This window comes from Sodiomyces alcalophilus, assembly GCF_042370955.1.
Source record: "Sodiomyces alcalophilus JCM 7366 unplaced genomic scaffold ACRALscaffold_3, whole genome shotgun sequence".
Lineage (NCBI taxonomy): Eukaryota > Fungi > Ascomycota > Sordariomycetes > Glomerellales > Plectosphaerellaceae > Sodiomyces > Sodiomyces alcalophilus.
In genome coordinates, this window is record NW_027263534.1 from 789,166 (window position 1) to 814,532 (window position 25,367).

Here is a 25,367-nt window from a genome sequence, read left to right on the forward strand (position 1 = left end):
CTCCTTGCCATGCTATAAATAGGATCATGGCCAGTGGTAAGGTACGAAGTACACTCCTCATTCGGTTGATCATTGCAATCATTGCACGTATTCGTACACCAAGCGTCACCTCTCATCTATGCGAATCACCTTCTCGGCACTAAACTCATGCCTACCGGTATCCTTCTTTCCGTTCATGGGAACGTTCGTCCCCGGAAGCACATAGCCACGCTGATTGCTGACTACCGTTACGCTACCTTTTTCAAACTCGGTCGAAAAGTGCGTGTGTCCGTAGATCCAATACCGAACCCGACTCCAGTCTCCCGAGGACAAGAGATCAGTGGCAAACGCGCGAGTTATGGGACTCCCCATATGCTCCGGCCGCGACGCCTCCCGAATCGACGGCGCGTGGTGTGTAACGACGATCACCGCCCTGCGGGGTTCATCGCGCGCAATGACCCCAAGTTCATCCTGTAACCACTGTAGATCCGCCTCGTGCTCTGCGTTGTGGCGCTCGACGGTCCAGTCATAGATCCTTTGGAAGTCCTGCACGCGACTGCGGACCGCATCGGCAGCATCGTCGGGAATTCGAGACCACAATGTACACCCGAGCACGGATACCACAGTCTCGCCCACGTCCACGTCGCGTCTTGTCTGGTGGAGAAGACTCAACTTTCCACCTAGCACGGGCTCCTCCTCCAATTTCCTTGCCGTAGATATTCCCGTCGCGTGGTCCATGTTATAGAATTCATGGTTGCCCAGCACGAGGAAGACGTGTTGGTACCGCTCGGTCTGGCGGGCGAGGAACTGGAGGAAGGCCTCGTAGTCTATGAGGCGGCCGATGTCTCCTGCGAGGATGAGATAAGGGGCAGCCGCTGGGAAGTCAAAGGTGCCGTACTGCTGGCTAAGCTCCAAGTGGAGATCGGACATGAACTGGAATGATCCTGGGCCTGGTTTCGACGGGCGAATGGATTCTGGCTTCAGCACATCCCGTGAGATGTGTGAGGCCCATCTCTGAATACATTGTTTCATCGATGGAATGAATGGAATGGTGTGTGATATATTGTGAGTCGAGTGGAGTTGTTGGGATGTGGGTTACTGCCAGGATATCGGTGGGATCGAAGGAAAAACGCAAGAAAAAAGAAAGTAAAGAAAATAATGGCAGAGTGTGTCTAGAGTCGTACAGAATCATAACAGTGGGATATTGTCCCTTGAAGCAACTTGCTTTAACAGCGGAACGCTAAGGAGTCAATCAGCTTATAACTAAGAAAATAACCACGATCCTGGTCGAGAGAAAGTTCCAGAGGAGGCTTTATTCGGACATTTTATAGAGCCATTCATACAATTCAGTCCTGCCCTGAGTCCTATAACAGTTCCACTCACCTAACATCGGCCCGGATCAACAAGATTCCGTCGTATACGACAGCCTGTGTGACAGGGACCGGGGCCCCTCCTGGACGCAGCTCGAACAAAACACTTCCCCGTCCGACTCCGGAAACCGTCAAACCAACCCACCACGCTGCATTCTTTTCGAGTACAACGGGACAGGAAAGTGCGCTCAATGGTGGTGGTTTTGACCAAGGTTACGCTCGCAGTCCTGGCACATAGTCACATATGCGCCTGCGTCGTTGGCGAACTAGCGCTGAACTACTACAACGTCCCTTTGGGAGAATTCAACCTATTCACCGAGTATAAAAAAGGGTACCCTAGGCTTCGCGCAAAATCGTGGGCTTCGTCAGGCTGCGCGTTGGTTATATTTCCGGATACCGCCTTCGGTCTACAGCCACTGGAGAAGTCGGTCATCCGAAGCAATGGTGTCCACTGCAGCAAGCAGATTCTAGACATCATCTCTTGTAGTGACCTCCCCGCAGTACCCATGCCACGTCTGGCCCAATTCTTTGCCGGATTATGTAGACGCTACCTGGACGTGGGCGACGACGTGGCAATGATTGCGGCAGAGCAGCTCGTCGACGGTATGAACCTGGATACGCGACGGGCAGAGAAGAATATTGCTTCCGCGGCTCAAGATGTGCAGAGATTAGCGAGGCGACTGATTTCAGGCAAAACCTCCCGTCTGGATGACTTTTCTGAAAACACAGTCACATGTTTTGTGGCGAATGAGGACGAGGCAGACGCGCTTCGGGATATTCCTGGATTTGAGAGCGGTGATTAGGAAGTTGAACTGCTGAGCTGTTCAGTACTTTGTAACCGCTAACACCCCATTACATATCTCGGACTGTTCTAACCCCCTCGTCCTTGGTCTGGTAGCCGCCCGTCGAAATCCGGTTTCACGGTGAGGCCCCCAACACACAATGCATGGTTAGTCCGCCGCCATGCTGCGCAACCACCTTGGAAGCAACTGGTGGAGGGTAAGAGATTGCCTTGGTCCAAGGCCTTCGGGCGGAGAGCGTGAACTTAGGCCAGTTCTTTAAGCTCGACTTTAAACTGCCCAGCTCCTCGACTGTTGATGGCCTGGGATTTCCGTCATCCCGCAGACTCGGCCGACCTTCGTTGGCTTGGCACCAACTATCGGCTACAAATCAAGGTGGTCTCCCGCACCTTGTCGTCTTGTGAATAGTGGAACAGACTCTGGAGTTTACTCGATTAAGCTGGACCGAGTGAACTTGACGTCTTCTATACCAAATGCCCACCCAGTATGCGTCGCATATAAAGTAGGGGTGGTGATGCGTGGAGAGGGTGGGACGCATGACTGGGGCGAGATGAGCACGAAACGATATCTCCCTTGATTGGGAACGACTCCTCTTCAGCAACGTGCCAATACCTACCTCCGTTTATAAGCCATGCCTCAGTCTTGACACTTCTTCAACCGCGTCTCTCCATTCAAGTTTCAGCCTCACGTCAAACACAGGACGATGCCATAATCTCCCCAATCACAACTTCAATAACCTTCTATCCACAAGTCAAGAAAGGCTTCCCAATTTCTGTTTCCTTGATGGATTTTTATATTTTCGTAAATATTCCCAACAGCTGTTAAGAACACCAAGTTACTCTGTACTCCTGAGGATTAATAGAGTACCGTCCCTCAATGGCTTACATAATTATACCTTACCTAATGTACATATACAACGTACTCGGCCAGTGGGGCCGACGGATGCCGCTGCCTAGGTACAGCCGAGGCTGGCCCAGTAGTCCAAGTCGGTCGCGTCTCCATTGCCTGTCGTAGCCGAGACGAGCTCAGCTGCGGCCTTCCAACAAACCATAGCTCCAACTCCAACTCCAAATTCCCTCTCGCTGGCCTCGAATTCGGTCAACTACAGAGCACACTCTACATCGCCTAGCTATAATCATGCCGCCAGACTCGGCGTGGTGAATATCTGCAACTCCTGGCTACTCATCCTCCATCATGACATCGTCGGCGCCTGCGACAAGGCGAAGACGCCGACGCAGGGCAGATAAACCCGCCGTCTCCGCGACCCTCCTCCTAGACGCCAACATCAAAGACGATATCGGCTTCTTGTCCGACGACCTCTTCGCCGATCTCTTTCCCCAGCTCAGCCATAGTGAGACTCGTGCCCTTCTCTCCTACAAAACCCCCTCCATCTGTTGTCACATGTCAGCGGCGCATTTTGGCTAATCCTGGCTCACCTTCTGCTCTCAGGCCCAGAACAACTTGATGGATACAGCGACGATGCCCCTCCCGCCGTCCAACATGTCGCCATTGCCCCTTGGAGCCCCAAGTCGTCGCCGGTGGATACCACCTGGACATTAGTCCCCGTCCTCAAGACCACCGACCTCGGCCCTTCCATCGTCCAGTTTTCCCCCCGGTCCACGGCCTTGCAAGCCTTCCGGACAGCCTTGCAACATGCCGCGCCCTCCAAACTCGTCGGCAGTGCGCGCGGCGGCATTGAGATCCTCGTCCTCGATGCCATTGCCCTACCCCTCGATACCGTTTTTGTGAATATGGAAAAGGAGTCGATCAGGCGCCTGGAGCAGGGAGAAGGTACCTTCTTCGATCACCACCCAGCCGCTACCAGGGGCAAGTCGGCCGCCGCGGGATCGTCCGAGGACAACCTGACATCCGCCCTGCGCGCCGCTCTGGGTGCTCTGCCCATCATCCACTCGGGCGATCAGTTCCCTCTGCCTCTCCCGCCCCACCCCGTCACCCATGTGCCGCCAAATGGCGGCGAGATAGTTCTCTGCGAACCTTTCAGCCAGGGGGTCCTTTCTCCAACCACCAAGATCGTGCTCATGCGCGGTAACGTGCGAGCCAAGCGCTCCTTGCCCCTGAGGTCGCATGCCGCTGCTCTCAACGGTGTACCCGAGGAAGACGGCGACGACACCTCCAACGACCAGTTCTATTCGGCCGCCGAGGAGCGCGACAGGACGGATTCCCACGCGACCGAAATGGAGTCCGTCACGGAAACCGAAGACGACACGGGACTCTCTGGCGTCGACTTTGATGACGACAGCTCCGACGATTCAATGGACGGTATGATCGGCCTACAGGCGCCCATGCTCCCCACATCCACCGCGAGCGGCGTCTCGACCCTTCAGCCGGGCTCGCCCATGACGGTTGGCCGCGGCAGGAGGACCAATGGCGCCGCCACGCCGGGGTCCGTCTTCTCCTCCTTCACCTCGGTAACCGCACGGCCCGATCACCGCCCTCGCGGACGACTCTTCAAGGCGCAGGGGTTGATGGAGCCCATACCCCAGGTTCTGCTCCATCCCAAGCCTACCGCGGAGGACGATGAGGAAGCGAGGATATTCGTCGACATCTCGGCGCTTTTGAAGATTGGGTGCTTCTCGGGCGACTGGGTCCGCGTAGAGGTGGCCGAAGAGCCGCAGGCCAGCGGCGTTTTCGGCAGCCTCTCTGCACTCGGAAGGTCGGGAGGTTGGGAGATGGCCGATTCCGACGAGGCAGACTGGAGGCCCGTGAGGGTGTACGGCCTGCCCGAGGGCTACGCGCAAAAGCCCGTGACTCGGATCCCCAGTTCCAGGCATCTAGAGCGGAAGACGTCGTTTTTCGATTCCCAGTTTCAGAGACCTACGAGCCCGGTGGCCTACCTTTCTCCCGTCTTGCTCGCGAACCTGAGCGGCCCTTCGCATCTGCGCCTGTCGCCCCTGAAGCCCGCCGTAGCGCCCCCGGGCGCCAAGCGATCCGCCAAATTCTCCAGGGCCTCTCACCCCCCCTTTGCACGCGACATCACCATCCAGCAAGTTAGGTCCCCCATCTCCGTGGAGAGAATGTACCAGGCCGTTGTCCTGGCCGGACTGAAGCGCTATTTCGCCGAGAGGATCCGGCTTGCCAAGGCCGGCGATCTTATTGCCGTCCCCATCGATACGTTGCTGGGCAAGATGTTCCAGGATGCCGAAGTGGACAATGTGATGGCCCTGGCCGCCGACACGTCAACATTGAGCCAGGTGGTGTGGTTCAAGATTGGCCACATTCAAACGCTGAAGCCGAGCCACGAAGACGACGAGCACCAGGCCGAGGATCTCTGGCGGGGAGTCGCCTGTATCGATAGCGAATCAGTGGGGATGAACCTGTCCGGCTTCGTCGCCAGTCGGATCCCTTCCTGCCTTTCGAGTTCGTGGGAGTACTACACCGGTGTGAAGAGATTAACACGGTGCTCAACACCTACCCCGGCCCCAGCACTGTTGACGCATCATCAAGACCAGCGCTACATATCGCCGCTGAGGCGCCGTTTGCAGGCCCTGGTCACTGCGGCGACCAGCCCAGTGGCCGTTCACGGCAACATGTCTCCGGTGGCCATCCTCCTCACCTCGACACATCGCCACATTGGCAAGGCGACCATCGCTTCCGCCGCCTGCGCAGATGCCGGGCTGCACACCTATACCATAGACGCCAATGATCTACTCAGCGAAGCCGAAGGGAGCGGGAGCGATGTCAAGACGGAAGGTCTCCTGAAGGCCCGAGCCGAGCGCGGTCTGAGCTGTGGGTCCGACTGCACAGCACTTCTCATCAAGCATATCGAGGGCCTGACTGCCGACCGCATGGTCTCGTCCATCCAGGAGATTCTCAACGACGCGAGGGTGCTCATTGCGACGACGAATGACGTCGACAAGCTTCCGCAGGGGTTGCGAAGTCTGTTCTCCTACGAACTTGAGATGGGCGCCCCCGACGAGGTGGAGCGAGCCGGCATCTTGAAGAGCGTCGTGGACGAGATGGGTCTTAACCTCGATCCGGACGTCGATCTGAGCGGTGTCGCCCTCAAGACGGCGGCTTTCGTGGCTGGCGGGCTCGTGGACGTGGTTGAGCGTGCTCGCATTGCGAGGCAGTCCCGGCTCGAGGACATGGCGCGCAAGGCGGCCGGCACGGACCGACCTGTGACTGTTCGCGACATCGAAGTCTCGGGGGGCCCGCAGACGGCCGGATACCCCGCGGCTCGGTGCGTTACCAAGGCCGACTTTGACGTTGCGGTCGAAAAGGCCCGGAAGAACTTTGCGGGGGCCATCGGGGCCCCCAAGATCCCGAATGTCACCTGGGACGACGTTGGCGGGTTGGGCTACGTCAAGGAAGCTGTGCGGGAGACGATCCAGCTTCCGCTGGAACGGCCAGAGCTTTTCGCTCGGGGTCTCAAAAAGCGCTCGGGCATCTTGGTGCGTTCTTTTTATCGTATTGATTGCTTTGATTCTTTTCACGTGCTGACTGGAGCAGTTCTACGGCCCCCCCGGCACCGGAAAGACGCTCCTGGCCAAGGCCATCGCGACGGAATACAGCCTCAACTTTTTCAGCGTCAAGGGCCCCGAGCTGCTGAACATGTACATCGGCGAGTCCGAGGCCAATGTCCGGCGCGTCTTCCAAAAGGCGAGGGACGCGCGCCCGTGCGTCGTCTTCTTCGACGAGCTCGACTCGGTGGCGCCGAAGCGCGGCAACCAGGGCGACAGCGGCGGCGTCATGGACCGCATCGTCTCCCAGCTCCTCGCCGAGCTGGACGGCATGTCGGGCGGTAGCGAGGGGGGCGGCGGCGTGTTCGTCATTGGCGCGACCAACCGGCCCGACCTGCTTGACCCGGCACTGCTCCGTCCTGGTCGATTCGATAAGATGCTGTACCTCGGGGTCGCGGACTCGCAGGACAAGCAGCTGAAGATTTTGGAAGCTGTCACTCGGAAGTATGTCATGCGTGGAATCAGAGCTTTTGTTTCTTTTTTTTCCCCTTTCCCTCCCCTTCTCTGAAGGAAGCCTGCTAACCACTCGTCCTGACAGATTCACACTCCATCCCTCCGTCTCCCTATCTCGCGTCGCCTCGCAACTACCCCACCACTACACCGGCGCCGATTACTACGCCCTCTGCAGCGACGCCATGCTCAAGGCCATCACGCGCCAGACAGCCGCCGTGGACGCCAAGATTGCCGAGCTCAACGCCGACGGCACGCGGCGACACCCCATCTCCACGGCCAACTTCTTCGACCACCACGCCACGCCCGAGGACGTCGCCGTGGTGGTCACCGAGGAAGACTTCATCGCCGCCAACCGCGAGCTTGTGCCCAGCGTCAGCGCGGGCGAGCTGGCGCGCTACGAGACGATGCGGCTGGGTTTCGAAGGCGGCGGAAGCAGCGAAGGCGCCCCGGGGGCCCAGCGAACGGCGGCGGCAGCAGGAGCGGGGCGGGCATCGGTTCCCGGAGGAAGTAGAGTCGTGTCCGGATCCGGGTCGGTTTCTTCGGTCACTTCTAGGGGGAAGGGGAAGGGAAAGGCGCCTGCGAGGGACAAGGGTAAGGGCAAAGCGCTTGCGGTGGATAGTGAGGAGGAATACGTCTCTGATGACGAGGCTAGCGGGAACGGCAGAGGGGGCAAGGGGAAAGGTAAAGCCGTTGCTGGGTTTCAGCAGGGAACGGCAAGTGACGATGACGGACTCTACTAGTGAGGGGGGCGTTCACTCGGTTGTACATATCTGGTCAAATGAAGAGGAAGCAATGCTGAGACGGCTGTGCGAACAATGTGCTGGCCAGGCTGACTGGTTGCTCACCTACCTACCCATCTCCCCCTATCAACCGTCCCACTGCCGACACATCAGAAGACGAACGACAAGACAGGAACGATTGGCCGCGAATGGACGAAGGGACAAAACTCAGTTTGATGCAGCTGGCTGGCTAGGTTCGTTCCCATCTTCATCTTTTTTTTCCCCATCGACTTTCACGTCTTTCGCATCTTTGGTATCTTTGGTATCTTTCCCGTCTGTTTCCTCCTCCTCCTCCTCGCTCTCATCTTCCTCCTCCTCCTCATCATCCTCTTCCTCGGAGGATGACGCCTCGGGTATCGCTTCAGCCTTCTCCACCGCCTTAATCTCCTCCTCGGACACCGAGGCCACCACGGACCCCCGGTGGGTTGTCGTCAGTGGCTCGACCGGCTCCAACGGCTTCCACCGCGCAGTAGTGGGGCTTTGCATGGTCTCGGCAGCGGGGAGCGCATCCGCGGAGGACGAAGCCGGTGCATCGGAGGCGGCGACGGGCGCAGCGCCGGCACCTGGGGGGGATTCCTTCTTTGCGTCGCTTTGGCCCTTGGTCTCTTCCGTCTCGTCTTTGCCCTTGTTCTCCGCTGCGGCCTTGCTTCCGTGCACCTTCTCGCGCAGGGACTGCAGCCGCAGGTCCTTGGCCTTCTGGGCGGCCTCGTCGGCGATGGAGCGGATTGGCAGGGTAGCCTTCTCTGCGACGGTTTCGGGCTTCTTGGGGTCCTCCTCCTTTTTCCCTGCGGATGCTGTGTTGGAGGATTCGGCTTTGGGAAGGGGGGGTGCGGCTGGCGGCGCAGCAGGTGGAGCCGCCGGTTTTGCCGGGCCAAAGCGCTTGGGCGGATCTTTCGGCTTGTTGTGGATGGAGGGGATGGTGTGTTCATCGTAGTAGATCTTTACATGTTGCTTGAGTTCTCCGTACTCGTTCCAATCCTCGATTTCAACAATGTCCTACATGCCACAAAGGGGAGCGCTGTTAGCGGTGACAGAAACAAAGCATAGGCCTGAGCGACGAGGATATGGGCCCTACTCCTAAGACCAGGCCCTCTTGGACAAGACCTGGAAGCTTCCTGACACGACCGGACTCATCTTTGCCTGCACGGCGTCCCCAGAGCATGCGAGCCCTTTCATCCACGGCCAGGTCGACGGCTTTAAAGGGAACGCGGTTGGCTCGGAGGATGGTCTCGAGGCGGGACGTGGCCGTGACGATATGGGAAGAGCCGGCGGTGAGGGATGTGAATATGTAAAGGGCTGGGTCCGTTGAATAGGTTGTCATGATGGCTATGTGAGAGTAGGCAAATATGCAAAGGATGGAAGAGCAGCTAGCGACGATTCGATGGCGAGACCGTTGGGGAATTATGCCAGGTCGCAAGCAGAGGAATGCGTTACACGAGATGGGAGCGAGAAGCAAAGTACGTTGACTGATGACAATGGCGGTGGTGTTTGCTGGGCAGCTAACAAGACGAAACCGATCACTGTGCGGGGGCGGGGTAACGAAGCGCCAACGTACGGTAAGACTTATAATGGTACATACTGTGTCTCTCCCGGCTACCTACCTATACTGACGTAGTGTACTTCCGTAGGTACCTAGTCATGCTCAAGAGTACCTATTACCGAACAAATGACCTTATACCGCTGCAAAGACCTATTTTAAAGTTGACGACCTGGGCATCAACTGATAGTGCAGGGAAGTGTACGAATTTAGGTACACGGTAATTGGGCTTTTGGGGCTGAGAAGTACAAGTATCACAAGTCCACTTCGCCGAGCCGACGGTGAGCAGCTTCACGAAATGGACACCGAACGGGGTGCCTTGACCGTCTTTCTTGGCTATTCATAGAGTTGGGGGCCATACGAAGTACATGATCCAGCAAACGCTGGAGGATCCAAGCTCTTCAATCCATGGCATCCTTATCCCACTAGCATGAACCCCCCAAGAAAGCCTGGACAAGAGATCATTGCGTAAAGTGAAAATATTGATCCAAGGCGGACACTGCGAACCCTCGCTTCCTTTTTCATTTGCGAGACAAGACAAGACAAGTCGGTGATGGTACAATCCCGGGATTAGCACAAATGTTTCAGTGTTCTCCAAAAGAAGAAAACCGCCGCCAGGAAGGGTTGGACTAGTACCGATTGAGTGATTGAGTGTTGTTTTTTCTCTTCAAGAATGATTAGTAAGTTGGGTGTTGAGGAGGATGAAGCAGCGGAATTGGGCTCCAAAACATCAGCAGTACAACGACATCAACCTGCCGCTGTTCATGACCAATAGTACAGTATGAACTTCAAACATCGTGGAGACTGCTGCCTCTGCCAGCGCATCCAAACGGTGAACACCATACGAATAGAGACCACAACCGTGCAGCCCTACCTGGGCCCGTCTACGGTGAGGTGGCTGGTCTGGCCCCACTCTGGGATGCCACGCTGCAAGACGAATCCCGACTCGGATAATCCTCGTCAGGTACGGGCCAATCATAAAACCGTTGTGAAACGGGACCTGACGGGTGGGTCCGGCAAAACAAAAAAGAAAAGAAAAAGAAACACACAAAAAAGGCGCGTGGGCTCAACGTCAAATCGTGTGCTGGCGTCAAGGTATCAAGTAGAAGTACCATTCAGTACCTACCGCCAGGCCAGGTCAGGCCTCAGGATGGTATCCTTGGATCAAAGTGGCGGTCATCTCACCGCCCGACTTGGTAGAAAAAAGCCAATGAAAGGGGTGACGAGGGACGAGAGGCCCTGCTGGCCAAGCAGGAAGAAGAAGAAAAGACAGGAGAAACGAAGAAAAATGGCCCAACCAAAGACAGACGTAATATAACAGGTAAGACTGACAGCAAATGTACTAAGTAGATGCAGGTACACGTACCTAGCATCGGATCCTAGACCTGCGTAGACGTATCGTATAGCGCACAGAAAAGCGATGTCCACCTGTGCGGACCCAACGACCGACCTAGGCCCTCCAAGATGGAGCTCAAGATTTTGCCTTGGGGGCCCGTGTTTTTCCATATCATCTTCGCCTCTGCTCCTATTTCGTCCCTCCTTTCTAGTTTTTGTCTCTCTCGCTTTCTTCGTTCAGCTTCGTCGTAACCTCTTCCCACGCTTCGGCTTCATCAACGTGCCTAGCTGCACATCACCTTCATTTAGACCCCATCTACGACGTTTGCCATACACTCATTCTTCATAACGCAGCTCGCTCTCTTTGACCCTCTTACTACCGAGAAGCATCGAGTTGAGAGATCAAAAACAACCGCCTCGAAACTCAAAACCAGACCATCAACACCACGATCCACTCCTTGAGAAAAGACAACAACAAAATGCACTTTACCGGCGTCTTCACCCTCCTCGCAGCCGGCGCTGCCGTCGCCGCCTTGCCCCACGTCCCGGCCGAGGGAATGGAGGGCACCACAACGGTGACTTCGACGCTTACCCACACCATCACCGTCAGCGAGTGCAACCCAGCCTACACCGACTGCCCTCTGCACCGGCCGTCAAGCACCGAGGTTGTTGCTGTCGAGGTCACCTCGGAGACTTTCCCCGAGACCTCCGAGACGCCGTCCGAGACCTTCTCTGACGTCTCTGAAACCTCCTTGTCCTCCGAGGTGCCCATTCCCACCTCGGAACCCGTCGTTGAGATCTCCTCCTCCTCGTCATCCTCGTCGTCGTCGTCATCATCCCTCTTCTTCTCCGCTCCCGCCAACACGACTTCCTTCATCTACGTCACCACCTCCTCGATCCCCCTCAGCAGCCACGCCGAAATCACCGAGTCTGCCACCCCTCCCGTGGTCACCGAAATCCAGACTTCGGTCGTGGTTCCCGAGGGCCCCGAAGCCAGTGCCGAGCCCTCGCTGGTCACGGTCAGCGGTGCTGCGGGTCTATACACCCAGCGCACTCTACTGGCCAGTATGCTGGGCAGTATGCTGACCCTTGCATTGGCAGCCATCTTCTAAGTGCCATGGCCGGCCAATACCTCTGGGCGCCAAGATGTCACGACCCTTTATTTTCTGACGATATCACTTTTTTTCTTTTTTTCTCTGGGGATAGGGCGATTGGAGACTTTACTTGGAAGGATACGGCATATCGATTCCCTGCTGCAGTGGGATGGGAACATTGGGAAGGATTGTTTATAGACGATGAGCTACATACATTGGCGTTGGATATCAATGGTCCGTCTGCCTCATGACCAATAACGAAGTTAGATTACATTTACGATGAGTTGTCTTTCGTGACTCCGAACTGCTAAGGTCGCCGTCGTGCACTGTGAATATCTACGTATTTATCATGGGTATTATCCATGGAGATGATCAGATGAAGATACGCCTGAGACGATACATTCTCCCGCACAGGATGGCATTGTTTCTGCCTCTTCCGGCGGACGTTCTTTTCCATTCAAGCAGATCATCAACCCCGTCAGACACTTGCTTGTCGACTCACTCCCCCGTTATGCTTGTTTCGTACGTCCCATCATACCTCGCAATTGCACGAAACACTTCCCAATGGACCGCTGGACCTACTTCTCCCCATGCTCAGCATCTTCTTCCCCCAGTGTTCCACCAGGACTAAAAAACCGCCTCCTGTAACTCCATGACGTTTCTTCTCGCAGGGCCTCCTTTGTAGAACCAGACACTGGCCCAGACACTCGAATCCAAGAGCCCAGGCGGATTCCTGGCTCCATAAAAAGAAAAGGCGATAAAATCACAACCCAACTCGTCCGTTCCTGTTCTGCAACTGATGTCTCGGCGCTGGCATAACTTATCCCTCCACTCCCTTTACCCCGTGTTCCCAAGACTACCTGGCGTATTAGCTTGGCCCTCCTTGTCCTGGGAAGAATGTCGCATAAAAAAAGAAACGTACCGGCATTTCCCAGCGGCGCAATCTGCGCATAGCTTTACTCCTGCTGGAACCAGGCGCGGGCAGTCGCACGGCGGGACGCCTTTATGATCACACCCTTTTTCAGACATTTTCTTTGATTCTCTCGTCCCGGCTTTCGTAAAACGAAACGAAACGAAAACAAGAGTGAACCTCGCCCGTGACTGGATACTGATTTGGGTGTTTGTCGATCCCGGCAGGAAAGATTGGGACGAGATGCCCAGAACACCGGTTCGTTCGTTTGGCTTTTATTACGGCCACCGTTCGTCGGGTCGGCCCGCTGACGAGTTTCTGTCGCTAAGAGACAAGTGGAGAGAGGGAGGATGGGGTTGCCGTCTGTCCAGTTTCAAAAGTTACTCGAGTGCAGCGGTAGTAATCGATCGACTGGGTAATCCGCTCAGGCTAGTGTCGGGTCTGCTGCAGTTGATTCCGCGGTCGGGGTCGGGATAGTCGAGGTCTTACAAAGTACGAAAGTGAGAGACCCGATGGCGAGTTCAACAGTTCTTCTCTTGTTCGCCTCCTCCATCCCGACTTTACTCGACGCAACGGGGCTCACTTGCCCCTTTTATCTGCACCTCGGACGAGACCCAGCCCTGGGCAATATAAAGCTATGCCGCTCACCCATCCACTCGACCACCTACCCACGCACGCCTGCATGCAGGTTGTAACCGCCATGGCAGGGAATACTGGCAGAGAACTCTACCTCCTACACCGGACCGTTATCCATAGCCCTGGTAAAGAACGTCTATCTAGCATTCTGGCTGCATGCAACGTACTTCCTCGCCGTTCCCTGGGTCGTCGAGCATACAACGTAGTGTAGTACTTGCGCACCCTTTGTCCACTGCTTCCTGCGAGTCGAGTCCTCGCCGCAGAGCCAGTGTCGCCCGAGATAGCCAGCCCCTTGCGTGTGCAGCATCTCATCACCACTTCCCCACCCAGTGAGGTGAGGACTCTTTGTCTGTGGCTAGGGGAGAAAGATCAGCCCTCGACCTCGTCAGTGGTGCTCCCTACGCCCTGATTTGAGGAATCTTGCAGGGCAGGGGTTGACCCCTGGGAAGACCCTCGGGCACTTAACCACGGGCACTTCCGAGATGCTGACTTGGTGATGAGCATATCATATCAGCTCCATGGTAAGTGTTTCATCACCTCTTTGTCTTTTGGTCCTGCTCTGGCCTCCCTGTCCCCCACTGTTGAATAAGGGTGGGCCAGGACCCAGGATCCTGGGCCCTGGTCCTGGACGCGTGGGATCCTCGTCATCTTAGGACCCCATTCGGGTTAGGTGAAAGGACATTGCTGCGTAAAACCTTGCACAACGCCTCTTGATTTTGTTTTTCTTGTTCCTTTTTCTTCTCGTTTCCTTCCCGTATTCCATTTCGCTTCGTCCCACGCGGTCCTTTCATTTCCACTCCTGTGGCTCGGCTGTGAACCGGTGGTGGGATGCTGCATCACCACGGCCCGAGTACGAGGTAAGACAGGAATAGCAACGAAAGATAAGCAGACCAAAGAAGACGTTGCTCGCCGTCAATACTATGCCGGACATGGACATTGACGGTTGGTAGTTGGTAGTTGGCAGTCTCGCATTCACAAAACCCGTCCTCGGCTTTGCCGTGGTCTTCAAGACAACATAGAAGAATGTCGTCGCATTGATGTCGGTGGATTCATTGGCCAGCCGGGTCCAAGTCGTACCGTACAACGTATTGACCCAGCCATTCAATCCAGGTCATGCAAGGGCCGTCTCGCGTCTCTCCCTGCGCTGCTCCCTGCGGCTGCAAGTCATCCGTCGCGTTCCGCCCTCACGGGGACCCTATCCGCCCCTGGGTCTTCCCAGAAAGCGCCACGCCAGCGCCCCCTGGAAGATGCCGATGCTGACCCGACCCGACTGCTCCTTTCCCCCTGAACTCTGGACCTTCGTCAGATAACCACTCCCCCGGAATGTCCAGGGACAGAGGGATGGTCTCATGCAGAAATCTGGCCATTAATTGATAACCCTACGCAAGCCTGCTGTGTATAATATGTGACGCTTGGCTCTATAGTGATGTGACAGGGAAATGCAGCTCGGAACATGAAAACCACCACGAACCCTCGGAACGACGCCAGCACATGGTGCTTGTCTTGTTTGCTCTCCCAGTACCTTCCTATTTCGCTAAGCTATCAACAGCACATGCATGATATAAGGTATCATGGTCTTGAGCAGCTGATAAAACCCATAACATTGGACAGATGATGTTGTTGGCGGATGAAGAGGTATTTACTACATCTCCCTTGCCTTGACTACTTCGCGCCCGACAGAGTGGAAAGCAAACATCAATGTCACGCCTTGGCGAAAGAAACGAATGTTGGTCGTGATGTCTCCCTGCCTGCAATGTGACGCTGCCGAAGAAATTGAGGCGATGGGCACAGATCTCTGTGCACCTGGTTGCTATTACTATTCTGTAATTATACTATCAACTAACGATACTCGTCTGGCCGTCCTCGCCCTCAACCAGCCCGTATGCATTCTGCCCTGTCTCCCACTTCTCGTCCTTAATTCCCCGGCCTCTCACTTCGCTGACCGGCATGAGTACCCCTTGCTGGCGTATCTAGCAGCAAAACCAATCAGAGTAAAGCCAATCGCGGCGCACACAAAGGCCAAAGTGAGCCACGACTCCCAGGACTCCCAAGGCTGCCACGGCTGCCGCCTCCGCCTGTCCATCCCGTCCCGCTCCGGCGAGCGCGTCTGCCTGGCACCGGCAGGGAACCTCGCCCGCCACCAGGGACACGACTGCCAGGCCCGGGCCTGCCCGCTGTCCGAGGAGCCATGCGAGTAGCTGCGAATTCCCAGGTCCCCCTCGATAGCGTCGAACGTTTGCCTCGGCGGGCGCGTTCTCCTCGGATCCAGAGGCGCCAGGTCCAGGAGCAGAGAAACGTTCGGGTCCGTGGTGGGATCCGCCTCGAAGTGCGTCGCGGGGTGCTCGTGTGAAGCCGCATAGACCGGTGGCGGCGTGGTGAGCTCTCGCTCTCGTTGGCCGGGGCGGTCGCCGTCGGAGCAGAAGTAGAGAGGTGTGGATGGCCGTGGCGGCGTAGACGCGGCGGCAGCCGGTTTGTCGAGAATGACGATGAACTCGTCGCCGCCGGGGACAAAGCGGGACAGGACACGTACGCGACCACTGGTATAGAGAACGCTCTGTTCTCCTCGGGCATAATGGTTGACGCGCCTGGTGATCTCTATGCGAATGAGTCCGCGTTTACATTGCGAGTCGGAAGATGGGTCGCTTTCGTCGGTGGTGGGCAAGGGAAGTGAAGGACTGGGCATCGGAGGTGGCATGGCCACGAGGAACATGGGTTGGGAGATGAGGATGGATGCCGAGGCTCTCTATCAGCTGAAATTGGCCAGAGAAGATGTTATAGGCGTGATGGTGGAAGCCCAGAGACCAGGTCGGCTGCTGGTGTGTCGCCTTGCCGCTAAGCGTCATAGGAGAGCAAAAGGAGCACCGTGATCGCGAGGTCGGCGTCCTCGTTCTAGTTTCTGCCACGGGATTTAGACACGAAAGGCGGAAGGGGAGAACTGTCGGCCCTGTATTTTTGCAGTCGAGACGCATCTCAGAACCATGATGGAATGCAAATTCAGTCGTAGCTTCTCATCCGGGGTATTGATACGTAGGTATTGGATGCTGGTCCGGTCCTCCAGTGTCTCCTTCCCTCTCGTATTTCTTTTTTCTTTCTTTTTTGTCTTTTTTCTTTTTTTCTTCTTTTCAATTGCTGCCACCCGTCACATAGACCATTTCTCCAGGAGGCCTACCTCCCAGCCCTTCAAGACCTTGTAATCTGGGGGTAAAAAGAGGCTGGTCTGCTCCAGCGCGTCGGCCGCCATCTTGATGGCTTCGGCTGGGAGATTGACCTCTTGCACGCCCGAGGTGAAAGAGTCCAACAATTTGTCAGCCTCTTCTTGGGATATACGTTTGTACAGCAATTTGAGCGCCGAACGAGGCGTCCCTTCACGGCTAGTTGACGAATAGACCACATTTCCGCTGAGAATCCATACGTTCAACGCGAGAGGAGTCGAAGATTCGGCCCCATTTTCCCCGTTGGGCGAGGACAAGCTGCTGGGTATGATGACCGACTTGGATGATCCTGAGCGGGACAACGTCGCCAGCAAGGTGGCTGCGAGGCAATCTGAGCTCGTGGGTGACCGGCAGGGGGAAGACGCCTTGCAGTCGACCTGCCATTTCAAGAGGACGACCGACGCAATCGAGACGTCGAATAAGCCCAAGTGAGAGCGGCAGTTGGAGCAACAGACACGAATTGCGCGAGGGAGAGAGGTCCCATCTTGGGCAGACTCCAGAGCCTCGGAACTGGTTTTGTGTTTTGCGTCCTCATGAGACAGGGAGTACTATGATTATGGTGAGCAGTGAGCACATGGACAGGCCAACAGTGGATGTGCATGGGATCTGGATACGGGACAAACGAAAAGACAAGAGAGGCGCAGGAGTAAATGACAGTGGATCTATTCTAAAGTGGCTACCGCAATGTGATATGTCCCTCCTCATAATCCCGCAACCATCACCTGCCTGAAGGTCACAGTGAAAAGGAAGAGGATGCCTCATAGCCAGAGAATCAAATGGACCTCAACCAGCTCTGCACACAGAGATGGGGGTTCAAGATGACTCTCGGCGAGGATCATTTATCTTGGAGCTGAGTATCGGTGACCAGACCATAGGGAATCAGGACTGAAACGTCCCGGGCATGGCCGCCTTCTTATAGCTCCGACTAGAGGGGCGCCCTGATCGAGCGACTTGAAGGGAGGGAAGGGTAGACAAATACTTACGTCGAGTCCGGTGCAGTCCTCCTCGGCAAGGACGAAAGAGGTGAGATCAACAAAACCGACCCCAAGCTGGGCCGCAATGGACGAGTTGGCCCCATACCCTCGCTTGGTGAGATGGTCATCATTACCATCCTGATTACGATCACCATTTTGCGTTTCCTCATTTCCATTTGCGTGCGAATGCCTGTGCCCGTGCCCGTGGCCGTGACCATGGCTGTGGTCGTGCGGCTTATGGCAATGCCAGAAATCCATCATCTCGGCCCAGTTCTCGCTAGGCAGGTCTTTCCACACGCGAAGCTTTCCAGCTGAAACCAACGTCTGGTGGCATGCCCGACATGACACGGCAGACTCGGGGACGAGGTCGCGAGCACTCCACGGTACGACAGGCTGCAGGTCGTCGCGTACATTGGACGAAGGGGCCGAGGACGCCACGGGCAGGCCCCAGGCAAGCCATGTCGCATCGCGTCGTTGGCCCTCCCGGACAGGCAGCACTGACGAGGCCGAGACGGGTGCTGGGAGGGTAACCTCTTTCAGAGATCCGCCGTGGCGAACCTGAACCTTGGAGCCATCGGCAGATACCTGGGCTAGGGTCGTGGCCGGGTCTGCGGGAGAAGGAAGCGACACGGTGATGACGACTTGCCCAATGTTGGATAGAAGTTCCGTGTAGATGGAAAGCGAATCTGCTGTTACTGACGACATGATGGGAACGGGTGTCCGCTATTGTGAATCGGCATGAATTCTCTATCGTCAAAGTCCCGCTAGGCTTTGGATCTCATAGCAGACATAACCGGCATGTCGATGGAGGAGATGGAAAGTTGAAGTCTTGCTCCATCGCGTCCTCTAGCGCGTACTTATTACCTCGTACTTTGTACCATATTAGTCAGAAAGGTACTTACCTACTTTGCCTTGTGGGGCCAAGAGTACTTTGATATTGTAGCTACTGCGCAATTCTCCTCAAAACATGCCCAATCCGTACGTAGCCTCGAGGTACTCTCGAGTGACTGAGCTCCTACATCCACATCGCTCGAGACAGAACAAGGAGACATACAAAGTACGAATCAATATACCTATCCAGACTCGAATCATCTTGCCAGTACCTTGCCCGGAGATCTATGCACATCTCTTGTACGGTCTGCTCGTAATCTCACGCCAAGACCGTCACTCCTTCTGAAGCCAGACTCTTCCCACCTCACCAAAGGCCCTCGGAAGCAACCCCTCCTCCCACCATGTCTTCTCTCGGAGGATACTTGAATAGTACTGTCTCTAGACTTCTTTGAAGCCACCCCTCTCCACTGCCTCCAGCTAACTGGTCTACAGAAAAGGTTCTGATCATCACGGCCGACTCGAGAATCCTCGTGGGCAACCTAGTAGCCGCAGACAACAACACCAACCTTGTACGTTCTTGACCTCGCTTCGTCGCCGCGACATGTGGTGCTGCGTGCCGTGTCGTACGGCATGGGATTCACCAAAGACTGGCCTAGGCTAACAAAGTGCGCCGTGACGAAACAGGCCCTCTCAAACACCTACGAACGGGTCATCCAGACGCCTGATAGCGGAGAACCGTCCGTCGAAGTTCCACTGGGCCTCTACATGGTGCGCGGTGACAATGTCTGCACCATTGGTCTCGTCGACGAAAAGCTAGACAGCGACATCAACTGGTCTGAGGTGAAGGGCTCAGCCATTGGGGGAACAAAACACATCTAGAACAAATGCGGTTTCAGGGACTGGGTAGACTGGGCTGTTCATGATGCTACGTTGTTATCTTATTTTCCTGTTTCTTTCTCGTTTCTTGCCTTCTCTTCGAATTGGATTATACCCGACGGCAGATGCTAGGCCTCTGCTTGTTCCACCCATGGGAAGCGGCGTTGGTATGGTGTGGTAGATAAATGACACTGGATGCACTCTGGGCATACCATGGCTCTTCTAACGTCTCGAAGATCGAGCTCGCTGCGCTGACACAGAACCGAGACATTCTCGTCCATCTCCTTCCAGCCGTCAAACCCCCCCAAGCCTAGACGAAGACCCTCTGCATCAGATACTCGGCGAAAATGGACTCGCCCGGCGACCCGACCATCCGGTTAATCCTATTGCCCTTCCTCGCGCTCAACCACCCCATGGTGTCGCCGGGTACCTCATCGAGAGTCAACGCATCGACGTCTCCCTCGGCCATATCCACAATCTCGGCGGCCGCCTCGCCGGGCTTCGCTCGTATCCTGCGATCCACCACATGCATGCCCCGTGTCCACTGGCCCGTGGTCTCGATCCGGATGTCTTCCAGCTTGGGTGTCGGCTTCCAGGCCGGGTCCGACGGCGTCATGGCGTACCAGACGGTCATGGGGTCGTGCAGCGAGAGGCCCGGCTCCTCGCCGTTGCCTTCCATCGAGTCGATTTTCCTAAACGTTCCGCCCAGGAAGTGGTTGACCCAGACGGCCAGCGGACTGCCGGCCTCCACGAAGGGCTTGATTCGCTCCGTGAAGTAGTTCATCTTGAGGAGATGGGGCGTCGTGATGTCCAGCGGGAAGAGCGTGAGCTTCAGCCGGCGGGAGAGCTTGGCCGGGTACGCCGGCAGGGACGAGCGGGTCTCGGAGATGGGCGGCATGGTCGATTGCGGGTTGGGCGACGTGAGGGCGAAAACGCGGGCGGCGGCCACGGTGTCGGCGTACGTGTTGAACTCGGCGACGGGCGTGATGTTGCCCTCCACGGCGATGGCGCCGCCCATCACCACGACTTCCTTGGCGCGGAGGAAGGTCTCGGGGTCCTCGGCCGCGGCTAGGGCCAGGTTCGTCATTGGCCCCAGAGCGAGGATGGTAATGGTGTCCTTGGGGTTCTCCTTCAGGATGCGGAGCATCTCCTTGTGGGCCTCTTTCTTGGACGGAGTGAAGTACTTGGAGTACGGCGACGGGTCGTGGTCCAGAGTCGGCGAATCTTTGTGGAAGAGGGTCTTCCACGTGTCGGCCGGGCTAAGATGAGGGTGCTCATCATGGACTCCATGGAGCCCATCCACACCATCTACAAGTAGACCCAGCCAGTCAGCCTGCTGTGCTGGGGAAAAGAAAAAGAAAAAAAGGAAAAAGAAAAAGAAAGAAAAGAAAAAAAGGAAGAAGAACAAATCAAACGGAAGCTCCCACTCTGATCTTCAACTTGTCACGTACGGAAGTAGTCCGCCATGAGCTGTTCATCTTCCAACGGATGCTCAGCACCAACGGCGACAATGGGCTTGTGAGACGTCAGTGCCTCGAATTTCTCGGGCCGTCCGGTGGTCTTCCGCCATGTAAGCTCTTTTTCTAGCACGTGGAAAAGAGCAACGACGTTTTTCAAACAGCTTCAAGGCATTAGTTTATCCAATACTCTGTAAAACGGATGGGAAAGGGCGTCTTTACTCTTGCAGAGTCACGTTACCATACGTGACCGACAACATGAGGACCTTGAGCTCCTCCGGGGAGGCGGAGAGCGCCAGTAGCATGGCGAGGACATCGTCAACGCCTAGCTTTGGTGTTATTCTCAGTCTTGCTTTTGAGCCCGGGAGAGGCACGGTCGCTAGTGAAATGGCACCTACCTGGGTCGGTGTCGATAATGACGCTATTGGGAGCCATGGTGTAGGAGGGAGGGGGCGAAACAAACTATACTGTATTCACAAGCGATATAAAGTCTGGGTAATAAACAGGTTACGCTGTATGTTTGCTATGCAAGCAGGTCCTTGTCACAGGATATTCTCGACCAAGTCCCAACACTATTGGGAGTACTCGCGATGCGGTCCGACCAGAAGAAGCTCAGAGCGACGATGCGAATCTGAAAAGAAAATCGAGTTTTAACGACCGGCAACTACGGGGTAGAGATCGCCACCGAGAGAGTCGAGCAAGTTCGCGGGGTACGAGGGGTAGAATACCTGACTTGGACACGCGGAGTTGGCCGGCGGTTTGTCCTTATCTCATTTCCCTCTACGGATACAAAACGGGCAAATCCAAGTGCCGAGTTGTGTGCTGACTTAATCAACCCAAAACTCGTAGTCTACCTATTCGTACCAAGTATTTGCTCGTGCTTGGGTGTTTTCTTGGTGTCTCGTTTTCTTGCATAGCAACTGCGAAGTGGGGGTATGACGGAGTGACCGATAGACAGGCGACACTAGTTCAAAAGGCGGCCGCTCCCATTTATTTCTCATCTTGTAATATTGCTGCACTGTTCTTGAAAGGATGCAATGCAGATATTTGATATGAACATACAGCGTCCTCCAATGTCGACCTAAGTACATACAACGTACACCTTCACATACTTCGTAACTCCCTCTAAGCCGTAATAAGCCGAGTCAAGCCTGGGGTCGGCCACCTGACAGTTACATGCAGAAAGGCACGAATACTGAGTAGAACTCTTGATTATCTAATAACCAGCCTGTGAGATATGTAATACGTACTCTGATTTATTCGGCGCGTATTCGTATTACCGGAGACTTTACATTCACTTTAACGATATTAGAACCGCCTAGCAAGGGAGTACGAAGCAATACTCTCTATTTAGTTGTCGAGGCTATACAGTGTGATTACGGTATCACTATCAACACCAAATCAGGGGTACGTATTAAAACCCCCTAGGAGTGTCTTCCTCCACCATCATAATTTCTTCCGACTTTCAATTTCCAACTCTTAATAAACTGTCAAACTCACCAGCACAAACCTCTTCAAACAAGTAGATTTATTTCGGTAAGTAGGTAGATGTCCTTTTACCATTGCTCCCGCACACGACGATAAATATGCACAAGGTGATGTGCATGTTGCTGCAACGGACAGGGGCTCCCTGGTTTGTTCTCCACAGTCATTGTTCATCTAGGCCACTGGGCCGTGGCCCGCTACAGTCCGCACTGCTCTGACCCGGAAGAAGCCACCTTTCGTTGCACCTCTACGCCGCCCTAGCTTTTTGCCTCACCTGCCAACCGGCATCTGGACACGAAAGCCAGCCGCATGCTTCAGACCTCTCACCACATTCCTTCTTATCCATCCCCCTTGATTCCTCTGCCTCCTTTTCATTTCCCTTCTATCTATCCAATTGCCTATTAAGGATCTTATTTCCTTTATTGTATCGCCATCACAAGCCGCGCGCACATGCCTTTTTCCCCTAAGCTTTACATGTCCTCCTAACCACCAGGTGATTTGTTAAGAGCGCTGTGGATAGCGTGTTGACAAAGCCTCTAGCAGCCGACTGCATCACATCAAAACTACCAACCTCGTGCCATCCATCTCTAAGCTCTAAGCAGGGATTCGAACCCGCAGACTCTATCTATCGCCATCCACCAACAAACCGCATAAAGAGCATTGAAAGCTCCTAACCCCCTACTACGACCTGCCACCGACTACTACTGCAAGCCTCAGAGCTGTTACCATTTACATCGCCCTCTCTTAAAGGCCTCTCTACACAAATACTATAATATACACCACCATGTCTACTTCAGAGTATCTGACACCCTCCTTTGTGGGTGGTTGGACCGCCGTCCTTGCTGTCGCCGGTGTGGCAGGTTATCGGTACTATCAAAAGAACTACCCGGCACCCCAGCCAAAGCCAAAGGCGCCTGCCCCCAGTGCTGCTCCACGAAAACAAACCCGAGCAAAGAAACAACGCCAGGAGGCTTACACCTCAACCGCAAAAAAATCCAAAGCTGAAGAGCCTAGTTCCAAGCCGGCTGCCACATCTGTTACCCAGCCTAGCAATGAGGATGATGATTCTATCGATAACAGAAACTTCGCCAAGATGATGGCCAGCGTGCAAGAGGGCAAAAAGTTCGCTACCAAGACCGGTACCGAAAAGAAACGGCAAAAGTCTGTCAAGCAGTCCCGGGCTGCAGAGGCCGCCGACCGTAAGGCCGCGAAGGAGGAGGAGCCGTCCGCCCCGTCTTCCACCGGCGGTGTCGATGCCGATGACGATGCATCCCCCATCCCGTCTCCTGAGGTGGCACCCGCCGATCCTGCCGGCATCAGCGACATGCTTGAACCCGCGTCGTCTGGTCCCTCGGTCCTTCGACTGACCGACACCGACAAGGAGAAGGCCGCCCGGAAGCCCGCTAAATCGGCCGAGGCAAAGGAATCGAAGAAGCAGCGCCAGAACCGGAAAAAGGCCGAGGAGCGCAAAGCCATCCGTGAAGCGGAAGAGAAGGAGCGCAAGGTCATCATGGAACAGCAGCGTCGAAAGGCCCGCGAGGCGGCTGGTATCCCTGCTAAGGACGGCTCTCAGTTTATGGCCGCTGTCAATGGTGCCAAGTCTGCCTGGGCGGCCTCCAGCGGCCCCAATGGCAACACCGTTGCCATCCAGCCCCTGGACACCTTCGAGCCATCCAGTGCCAGCGCTGTCCCTCAAGAGCCTGTGGCCAGCAAACAGCCAGCTCCGGCCAAGCTGGATGAGAGCTGGATCACATCCATTCCTTCCGAGGAGGAACAGATGGAGATGCTGAAGAGCGAAGAGGAAGAATGGAACACTGTTCCTGTCAAGTCGTCCAAGAAGAACAAGAAGAGCACGCCCAAGGAGACAGCTAGCGCCACTCCCACCACCACAGAGTCTAAGCCTGCCCCCGAGGCCTCGGCCAGCGCGCCTGTCCTTGTCAACGGACAATCGGCCAAGTCGACGCAGTCGCTCGGCTCGTTTGCCGCCCTGACTGTCCAGGACAGTGCCGAGGACCACGAGGAAGAGCAGGAGTGGGACGTCTAAGTTTCCGAGTCATCAGCTCACAGTCTACGGTCTTGGTTTTACGATTTTGTTCGAATTTTCCAACAAACACGGGTCATTGTGCCAAAGCAGAGCCGAAAAACTTGTGCGGAGATGTGTTATGGTGGAAGAGACGCTTTTCATTCCATCTTGTACAAAATTCACACAAAAACATCACCAGCTGCGGGGAGGTTGGATCAGTTGATTCCACTGAGACGGGGTGTGGAATAGCAACCGGACTGTGCAGCCTTTAGAGCGGTTTTTATTTTGGTTATTGGGTCGTTGCTCGCCTTTGGAGAATGGGATCTTGAGTTTTTGGAAAAGAGTAGCGCGGCCTGCCGTGTCAGCATTCGCTCCATTGGTCACTCGCTGGACCTCCTCTCCGGCTCGTCCGAGCCTTTGGTTCGGATGGACTCAAGGTCGATCCAACGAAGTCCTAGTCCATTGGACAGAATAGGGGACCGTGGTGGGAAGCGCTTTGCGCGGAGATGCGCATGGAAGTCGTGAGCGATCTTGAACCTGCTCGCTTAGAAGTTAATTGTTCTCTATAGTTCTCCGTCAATTTACTCCATTCGTCGCAAGCTCTCCGGTGTATCGTTATTCATTCGCGTGGAATCATGAGCCTTGGCCCCATGCTGCCTCTAACATCACGTCAAACCAAGCCATTGGTGCCCATGAGCCATAGCCAGATTGACAGAGGGAGGACACCAAACCGAGACGTGGGACGTCAATGTTCCATGATAAGAGATGAGGAACGGATAGTATGTCTGAACAAACTCGAGAAGCCGCGCCTCATTTATGTATCCTGGTTCAGAAGCGTACCGCCATACAGGCAGCTGCGGGCTTTATACGATTGCATCTGCAACGATGTCACCGCGACTAGCCTTCATGCTGGCGAGCTGCTAAAATGTCTCACCTCGAGTCAATTAGGATGTAGTTGTATTTCGTTTGCAGTAATACGGATGGTTATGACGTGCTTTCTGTTGCAGACCAACGATATTCGGAGCCAGCGGCCTACCCTTACCGGAGACGGGGGAGGCTCCAACGATCAACCCCGTGTTTCGGCCGCATGTAGTCTATGAAACCGCAACTTGAGCCTGCCGTCAGGTACATTACA

At 55.4% G+C, this 25,367-nt stretch overlaps 7 protein-coding genes across 7 annotated transcripts; 3 read left to right on the plus strand and 4 right to left on the minus strand.

Annotated features, from left to right (window-relative positions):
* Positions 1–74: 74 nt before the first annotated feature.
* On the minus strand, positions 75–1,158 carry ACRALDRAFT_1062440 (uncharacterized protein). The gene has a single exon (XM_071016609.1). The coding sequence runs from the start codon at positions 907–909 to the stop codon at positions 106–108; it is 804 nt and encodes a 267-aa protein (XP_070875788.1). The 5' UTR covers positions 910–1,158; the 3' UTR covers positions 75–105.
* Positions 1,159–3,343: 2,185 nt separating this feature from the next.
* On the plus strand, positions 3,344–7,823 carry ACRALDRAFT_1030571 (uncharacterized protein; the record flags this gene model as incomplete). The annotated part of the gene is made up of 4 exons (XM_071014898.1): positions 3,344–3,500; positions 3,605–6,561; positions 6,620–7,074; positions 7,169–7,823. 4 exons carry the CDS (start codon positions 3,344–3,346, stop codon positions 7,821–7,823), a joined length of 4,224 nt encoding a protein of 1,407 aa, XP_070875789.1.
* A 418-nt stretch (positions 7,824–8,241) lies between these two features.
* Positions 8,242–9,183, minus strand: ACRALDRAFT_1069507 (uncharacterized protein; the record flags this gene model as incomplete). Its single annotated transcript, XM_071017677.1, has 3 exons — positions 8,242–8,318; positions 8,426–8,858; positions 8,938–9,183. 3 exons carry the CDS (start codon positions 9,181–9,183, stop codon positions 8,242–8,244), a joined length of 756 nt encoding a protein of 251 aa, XP_070875790.1.
* Positions 9,184–10,935: 1,752 nt separating this feature from the next.
* On the plus strand, positions 10,936–12,135 carry ACRALDRAFT_1062442 (uncharacterized protein). The gene has a single exon (XM_071016610.1). The coding sequence runs from the start codon at positions 11,214–11,216 to the stop codon at positions 11,844–11,846; it is 633 nt and encodes a 210-aa protein (XP_070875791.1). The 5' UTR covers positions 10,936–11,213; the 3' UTR covers positions 11,847–12,135.
* A 3,044-nt stretch (positions 12,136–15,179) lies between these two features.
* ACRALDRAFT_1080889 (uncharacterized protein) lies at positions 15,180–18,265 on the minus strand (the record flags this gene model as incomplete). The annotated part of the gene is made up of 3 exons (XM_071019086.1): positions 15,180–16,117; positions 16,544–17,134; positions 17,570–18,265. The coding sequence occupies 3 exons, from the start codon at positions 18,263–18,265 to the stop codon at positions 15,305–15,307; spliced, it is 2,100 nt and encodes a 699-aa protein (XP_070875792.1). The 3' UTR covers positions 15,180–15,304.
* Positions 18,266–19,577: 1,312 nt separating this feature from the next.
* On the minus strand, positions 19,578–21,159 carry ACRALDRAFT_2102835 (uncharacterized protein; the record flags this gene model as incomplete). The annotated part of the gene is made up of 4 exons (XM_071023116.1): positions 19,578–20,575; positions 20,719–20,888; positions 20,947–21,049; positions 21,123–21,159. The coding sequence occupies 4 exons, from the start codon at positions 21,157–21,159 to the stop codon at positions 19,578–19,580; spliced, it is 1,308 nt and encodes a 435-aa protein (XP_070875793.1).
* A 1,124-nt stretch (positions 21,160–22,283) lies between these two features.
* On the plus strand, positions 22,284–25,040 carry ACRALDRAFT_1062446 (uncharacterized protein). The gene has a single exon (XM_071016611.1). The coding sequence runs from the start codon at positions 22,994–22,996 to the stop codon at positions 24,251–24,253; it is 1,260 nt and encodes a 419-aa protein (XP_070875794.1). The 5' UTR covers positions 22,284–22,993; the 3' UTR covers positions 24,254–25,040.
* The last annotated feature ends 327 nt before the right edge of the window (positions 25,041–25,367 follow it).